Source organism: Notolepis coatsorum (genome assembly GCF_963971535.1).
Source record: "Notolepis coatsorum genome assembly, chromosome: 2".
In the NCBI taxonomy this organism is placed as follows: Eukaryota; Metazoa; Chordata; class Actinopteri; order Aulopiformes; family Paralepididae; genus Notolepis; species Notolepis coatsorum.
Genome location: NC_140166.1, coordinates 15,418,712 through 15,426,980, shown reverse-complemented (window position 1 = coordinate 15,426,980; position 8,269 = coordinate 15,418,712). Strand labels below are relative to the sequence as shown.

The following is an 8,269-nucleotide window of genomic DNA, read 5'->3' as shown; positions in this document are numbered from 1 at the left end:
ACACTTTCAGTGCCGGCCATAACGTTGATTAATGTCCTTGAGTGCCATCATCCACTTCAATGTTAGCGTTAAAAACGCATAATCTATGTTTTAAATTATGTGTCTAATCTGCCCGTCGCTTATCAATGACTTGTTTGCAGTCAACATTGTCGAAACGGATTGTTTTTTAATCGGTTTTTATAGCATTTCGAAACGCTATAACGCTCGTAAATTTCCGGAAAATAGAAAGATTCCCTCATAAACGGCATTTATTGGAATATTCTCAAATACACTAGACACGTTGTCATTTGTCGGCCTATTTATGAATCGTTTTCAAATAAACGCTAGATTATCGATAGTACCGTAAATCCTCAAATAGAGGAGGGACCTCCAATAAAGGAGGGGCCTCTCATAATGGCCGGGGGTTTGATGCATTTAGACAAACACAGGCCGGTCTCTAATATAAGGTCGCAAAAAAAAGTATTTATTTTATTTTTCGTGCCGTGATATAGAATCAGATAAACTCTTGCCAATGGAAATCAAGTGCTGCCTCCCGTAACACTGACTACCGTACATTAACGTTTTCCTCTGGTTAGCTTTAGCGCTAGCTAACGTTGTCATAATATCTAGATCTGTGGTGTCAGCTGGATGACGTTGACTTCGTTTGCAAACGTTAACATTCGCTATCTATATGGCGTTGGCAGACGAGGCTGGCGTTGTCCAGTTGACACATTACAGACCATGATGCTATGATAGCGTTAGTAGCTAAAGCTATTCCCTGCATGTCAACAACTCGATTCGACTGAGGAAGTCGAGAAGGTACCACACGCTAAACTGTCCCCGGACCCCACAACCTAGTATAGACAGTTCCAACTTCAGTGTGTGAATTACGTTAATCCCACAATTACTCAACTGCACTCAATATTTAAATACCAATGCTAGTCTAAATAAATGTAGACAGACAATGTACGTATTAAAAAAATATATATATATATATATAATAATAACATAATAATAACAATAACAATAATAATAATAATAATAATAATAATAATAATAATAATAATAATAATAATAATAATAATAATAATAATAATAATCAGTCGTCCCGCTGATAGACAAGATGGAGTCGCTGCACGCTGTCTCCTCGGCTAATGCTATCGAACTAGCTGCGCTATCGACGGAGGTATCATTACAGGGCGAGAAGATGGTGGATCTAGAGTCCTCCCTGCTGGCTAGGCAGGCTGAAGTTACCAAACTACAGTCGGTAATTGTGGAAATGCAGTCCCGGGAGAGACGCTACAACATCAGGATTGTTGGAGTACCGGAGGGCAACGGGGAAGGCCGTCTCTCTGAGACCATGCCGGAATTGCTGCAAAAAATACTGGGGAATGACGTCCTCTCCTCCCCTCCCGTCTGTGAGTCGGCCTACAGAGCGGGCAGGTCCACTCCTGGTGTGAACAAGGAGCCGAGGCCCATCATCGTCAAGCTGAACAGGCTTCAGCAGAGGGAACTCATCATGCGGTCGGCTCGGGCCAGAAGGGGTAATCTAAGGCTTGGCGATCACAAAGTGGCCATTTTCGAAGACTTTACACCGGAGGTTCAAGCACAGAGAGGCGAATACAAAGTGGTCCTGTCCAAGCTATGGAAACTAGGCCTGAGGCCCACGCTATTCGCTCCCGCGAAATTATCTGTGTTGGATAAGGTCGATGGTCGGCGTTCATTTTGGTCGTTGGCTAAAGCGAAGGAATATCTCGAGGGGATACCCGAGACTGTAGCTTGATATCTATATCGGGTGAGTGACTTGGCGATGTGGGCCAGAATACATTGTTAGGGCCGGCTATTCACAAACACTTGCTGTCATGCCCAGACATGCTAACTGCTAACTGCCCATCCAACTAGCGGGGCTTCCCAATGACTTCTGTTACTTGCTAAAGCTGACCTCATGGTCGTACTTGTGTATCGCCTCTTTGGAAGCTAACGAGCTAGCTGAACAATGTACATAATAGACTAGCGTGCTATCCGGATTCATCACTAGCTTATGCGCTAGCCTCGGGCTAGCTAGCGGGCTGCGTCTAACGTCTGCGCTGATACATTCGAGACCCGTTAACACTTTGACTGCCGGAAAACGCTTAAAAGCGTCATTCCCGGCCATGCTCAAGTTGATTTAAAAAATCTGCGATCGGATTCATATTTCCCCTCCGCTGGCCTGAGATCCACCAGGAGGACCCACTGAGCTCTCTGGCGGTTCAGGAGCGCCATCTGGTGGCCGATCGGCGCAATCGCCAAACAGGAAGTGCTATGGAGGTTGTGCTGGTCGGCCGTATTACTTCCGGGCACTCTGTTTGGCTACCGGGACTCGATCTCGACACAATACATAGCGATCGATTGCCAATAACTCGATAAACAACATGATTTGGACATATATACTATTATACAAGCTGGAAATGGACCCGATATTTCTACATACCATAATAGGTAAATTACTGTTCCACGCTCATCGCCCAACGGCGCGAGGAGGATACGGTAAGATTCAGTGTTATTTTTGATCGTATTCCATATAAACTGTTATGATGAACATATCAACCACACTAGATGAATGATATAACGCTGCCCACGGAATTATAAATGATCCCCCGCCCATCCGGTCATCATCAGATCATACGTAGATCATTCTAGAAGTACGTCCAATTGAAATTTTTTATATCGCCCCGATTGCCATCAAACTGTATTTCATCATCAATATAATGCATTTGGGGCTATATATCACGTTCTGGAGAAAGCTGCAGAAAGAGATGAAAACATACTTATACATTAGACCATACTTTACTATGAATATGTGAATGAAAATGTTTAACGTTGCTACACAATGAACAATACATATAGGACTTTGAATGGGCCCTAATAATGGCAATGTAGCAATAGAATTTAAAAAGTTATAGCCCTGCAAAGAAGGGGAATTTCTCCATAGACAAATAGCGCTGGCAATCCACAGTCATTTTCCGGATTTCTGGCCGGCACCCATAGTGTTAATATTTACGCATGTAACTGTCTCTCCTGCAATGATGAAGCAACTCGTCTTTGATGTTTACTGATTGGCTTTATTTCCGTTCGAAGAGAACATCTTTATTCCGAACCGTAAAACTGTGAAAACATACATGAAATACAATCAATCACGGATCAAACCATAACAACAGACATACAATTTATCGGTCGTTACAAGGGTGGTTGTTAACCCAATGAACTTAACTACAAGCGCATTACGGCCCCAAACGTAACTTATTGACTGCATGCAATATGAGAGGACTGTTATGGAGCTCTGGTGTCGATGTGGCTTGTCTGAAGATGGTGGAGAAGTGAAGGGACGAACCTTATAGGGTCTCCCTATTTATACACTAGTGGCGATTTATTATGACATCACCGCTGCAGTTACACTCCCACCAAGCATATATAAGCATTGTATATGATTCTTACGATAACTGCCCACATAATGCCTAAACGTAACGCAATAACTACAAATAACAATACAATACTATGGTCCTTGGCCTCCACCGGACGAATCACCTCAGCCTGAGGAAGCGAAAAAGATAGAAAGATAGAATGATAGAGATATAGAGAAAGCTAGAGGGCGCAAGAGGCGTCATTCTGCCTCCACCAGCGTCACCGTCTTATGGATGGGCCTCTCCAGGATGACTGGTGTGGAGATGCGCTTGCCTTTCTTATCAAGATTGGGGTCGCTGATAAGCAACTTAAGGCGTCGCACTCTCCCGTCTATCCCTGGATACACTTCGATAACCTTAGCCATCCTCCACTGGTTACGTGGTGTGGACTCATGCTGTAGGAGTACGATGTCGTCGACCCTTGCGTTCCTCCGATCCTTGGTCCACTTCTGTCTCGGTTGGAGTGTCGTGAGGTACTCCTTCTTCCATCTGGTCCAGAAGTGGTTGGCTAAGAGTTGCACTCGCCGCCATCTTTTGCGGAGGTACAGATCTTCCTTGACGAACCTTCCGGGCGGCAGAGCGAGGATTGTGGACTTCATTGTCAGGATGTGGTTTGGTGTTAGAGGCTCTGGGCTGGATGGATCATTGAGGCACTCGACGGTCAGAGGTCGGCTGTTTACCACCGCCATGACTTCATATAGGAACGTACGTAGAGAGGAGCAGTCAAGTTGTGTGGCTGACTGCGCTAGAATGGCCATCAAGACACTTCGGATGGTACGGATTTGTCTTTCCCAGGCACCCCCCATATGACTTGCCGCAGGGGTGTTCAGGATGAACTCGCATCCAAGTTCCTTGCACTCTTCCGGATCCATTTCTTTCAGTGCTCTAGCGAACTCTCCTCGTGCACCAACGAAGTTTGTGCCTTGATTGCTTCTTATCTGGCGTACGTTTCCCCGAATGGCGATGAAAGCGCGCAGCGCATTAATGAAGGCATCCGTGGTCAAGTCATCGAGCATTTCGATGTGGACGGCTCGGGAACACATGCATGTAAGTAACAATCCGTAACGCTTTAGCTCTTTCCTGCCTTCCTTTACGTGGAATGGTCCAAAACAGTCCATCCCGCAGTAGGTGAATGGCGGCGCAGTTTCCATGCGTTCCTCCGGGAGGTCTGCCATTCTCTGCTGTTCCGTGCATCGTCTGAACTTCCTGCACGTAATGCACTTGTAGATATGGGATGATGCTGCTTTACTGCCGCCTAGTATCCATATACCATTGGATCGGAGCGCATTCATGGTCATCCCTCGTCCTTGATGGTGCACTCTTTCGTGATAGTGCTTGACGAGTAAGCCCGACACATAACTGTCCTTCGGAAGGACAGCTGGATGCTTCACCTGTGGCTCTAGGGCGGCGTGCGTTAGGCGTCCGCCAACTCTGAGGACGCCGTGGTCGTCCAGGAATGGCCCTAACCGGTGCAGCGTAGTGGCTCTGCCCTTGAATGGGGTCTCCTGTTGGCTCTGGAGTGCCTGTATGTCTTGCGCAAAGGTTGCTTCTTGCACCATCTTGATTATGGTTAGCTCCGCTTCTCTTCTTTCCTCTAGGCTGGTGGCTTCACAGGACTTTGGCTGGAGCCCTTTCCTTTCCTTTACATGGCGCTGGAGTCTGGCGATAGCTTTCACCAGTCTGGACCAGTCTGAGAACTTGTGTACGCGCTCTAGCAGCGGCCAGACTTCTTTCACCCCTGTGGTGAGCACTTGGGCCTTCCTAACTTCCGGGTTGTCACTTGCAATCTCTCCCACCTTGCCTTCTCCGCTTGGTAGCCCTTCCTGCCAAAGAAAGTCTGGGCCGGAGACCCAGTTAGAGGCTATAAGTGGATCTGCTGCGAGCCCCCTTGAAGCATGGTCGGCTGGATTGTCTTCCGACGCCACGTACCTCCATTGTGTAGCCTCTGTGCTTTGCTTGATCCGTTCTACGCGATTTGCTACGAACACGTGAAACCTTCTGGCTTCGTTATTGATGTACCCCAGTACAACCCTTGAATCCGTCCAAAATACTTCTCGTAGGCACTCGACTTCCAGTTCCTTCTTGAGCATATCACTGATGCGGACGGCTAACACCGCTGCTGCCAACTCGAGCCTGGGTATGGTTGTGACTTTAGTAGGAGCGACTCTTGATTTTCCCATTACTAAGGTACAATGGGCTTCGTTTGAATTACTCACTGCTCGAAGGTACGAGCACACTCCATAGCCGTCCATACTGGCATCGGCATTGGTTGTTGTTGCTGTTTAAGTGTCATCGGTTCGCACAATTCAACGGTGATCGGGTCCCTAACTAACTTCTTGTATGCTTTTATTTTTATATCCAGGCTGTTTTGAGCTTTGGGCTCCGGTAGGAGAAGATCGGTTGAATATATATATAAACAATATATGATAACAGGTTGTGTCAGGTATTGTTTATTACCATCCCCGGGTTAATGAATGTGTTTAATTCTATTCTTACAAAGGTTATGTTGAGTTATTATATAATAATGACTATTTTTTCCATTATAGTTATCTCATGTTAGGGCCAAGTCTCACGGTGGTTTTCGACCGATATCTTTATTGAAACAATATATGATAACAGGTTGTGTCAGGTATTGCATTACCATCCCCGGGTTAATGAATGTGTTTAATTCTATTCTTACATAAGTTATGTTGAGTTATTATATAATAATGACTATTTTTTCCATTACAGTTATCTCATGTTAGGGCCAAGGCTCACGGTGGTTTTCGACCGATATCTTTATTGAAACAATATATGATAACAGGTTGTGTCAGGTATTGCATTACCATCCCCGGGTTAATTAATGTGTTTAATTCTATTCTTCCATAGGTTATGTCATTCCAACCGTTGTGCCTGTTCAGAGGGGCTGTTTACAGGTGTGCACTTTGACCATAATCCCCCTTTTTTCCCTTTCTTTTATTGTCGTTGTTTAAATGACATCTGTCTGCACAATTTACCTGTGATCCGATCCTGCCTTAGACTATATGCTGGTATGCTTTAATTTAATTTTGTTTTGAATTTTCCTTTATCCATTTGTGCTATAACATTGCAACGTTGATGCGCAGACTCGGAAATAGATGGTTGCAGGGGTGATGTTGAGTTATTATATAATAATGGCTATTTTTTCCATTATGGTTATCTCATGTTAGGGCCAAGGCTCAGGTGGTTTTCGACCGATATCTTTATTGGAATTTTATTTTTATTATTATTATTAATTGTGTTTATTGGACTAGTGGGGGTTTAATCAGGGGTTTATCTAGAGGGGGGTCGGAGTGGGGAGCGTCTTATTGAATCCATGACTCCAGTGGGAAATGATAGGAAGATGACCATCCTTAGTGGATGGGGCATAGGGAGGGTATTGGAGAGTGGGTATAGGAGGACTTATAATAGGACGGGTGGGTTAGGGTTTAGAGTAGAAGGAGGGGGGGTTGTAACTGGGGTGGGATTTTTATGTGTTTTATGTACTGTTGTCTTATATGTGTGTAATTGTTCCTCCTCTGAACTCCTGGGACTGACCGTCTGGGCCCGCCTGGATCAGCGCCTCTGTACTCAGCCTGGCTGCACTGGTATGTTCTCTACGCATTTAGACAAACTCGACCATGGCTAAATTGAATATTTTAATTTGGAACGCAGGAGGTCTTAACGCCCCACACAAGCGTGCCAGTGTCCTTTGGTTATTGAAGAGATGAAATATTGACATTGCTCTCCTTAGTGAGACGCATTTATTGGTGGGTGATGTGTCAAGGCTAGCAAATCGACAATATCATGTTATCTCCTCATCCTCAGCCGATGATAAGACGAAAGGAGTCGTCATAGTTACAAGACGTAACCTTGATATCAAAGTCCTGGATGTGTGGTCGGACACGGAGGGAAGGATTACTATAGCAAAAGTTGAGTTCTCTCATAGGAAGATGGCAATAATAGCATTGTATGCCCCTAACACATTTGATTCAGCGTTCTATAATACAATCACGAAGAATATGTTGGAACTTACTGGATACGCTCTCATTGTGGGTGGCGATTTTAATGCGTGCTGGGATGCGGAGATGGATAGGTCCGGGTCCTCTGAAACAAGCGACCAAAAACGGTCCTCTAAGGCCCTCAGGATGTGGGCCCAGGACACTGGGCTCGCAGACCTATGGCGCTTATCCAATCCCACCCTCAAGGATTACTCTCACCTGTCTGCCAGACACAAAACCTTCTCTCGAATAGACTATGCATTCGCATCCCCTAATTTGTTTGATAGTTTCGACGTCTCATTGGTTCCCCTGGCTCTCTCGGACCACAAGGGGATTTTCCTTGTGGCAACCTTTGGCAGGCTCTCCACGAGAGCTCCCAGGTGGCGTTTTAACTCAACCTTATTAATAGGTTTTGCCGCCGCGGCATTATGCATTTGTCACTACCCAGTGAGCAAAAGCCGTCTTTTCAACCAAGCGTTTTTCATAGCTCTCGTATAACCGGGCCAAATCGTGTTTTTTTGGAGACGTATTTTAAACTATGTACTAAGTATATTATTTCAATGCATTCACATCTGAAAATATTATCAATATGGACAGAGGCATCCTGCAAACGCACCTACAAATATATGAGCACGATATTTTCGAAGATTTTATGTGACGTCTATCCATCGCTCGCATTCAGCCCAGGATAATCTTGTCTAAGCTAAGACGTATTTTAAACTATGCACTAAGTATATTATTTCAATGCATTCATATCTGAAAATATTATCAATATGCACAGAATCTCCGAATCTCAGTGACCCAGATGTCCTGAGGGGCGTGAGTTTAGCGAGGTGAATGGGGAAGCCCGTG

At 45.1% G+C, this 8,269-nt stretch overlaps 1 protein-coding gene across 1 annotated transcript in view; it reads left to right on the top strand.

The window, feature by feature from the left end:
- Positions 1–4,169: 4,169 nt before the first annotated feature.
- LOC311223286 (uncharacterized protein) overlaps positions 4,170–8,269 on the top strand; it is a gene marked incomplete at its 5' end in the record, with an annotated part of 14,212 nt that continues 10,112 nt past the window's right edge. The window contains 2 exons of the mRNA XM_084308079.1: positions 4,170–4,193; positions 4,301–4,466. Coding sequence (XP_084164205.1) covers positions 4,170–4,193; positions 4,301–4,466 — 190 coding nt within the window. The remainder of the gene's footprint in view (positions 4,194–4,300; positions 4,467–8,269) is intronic.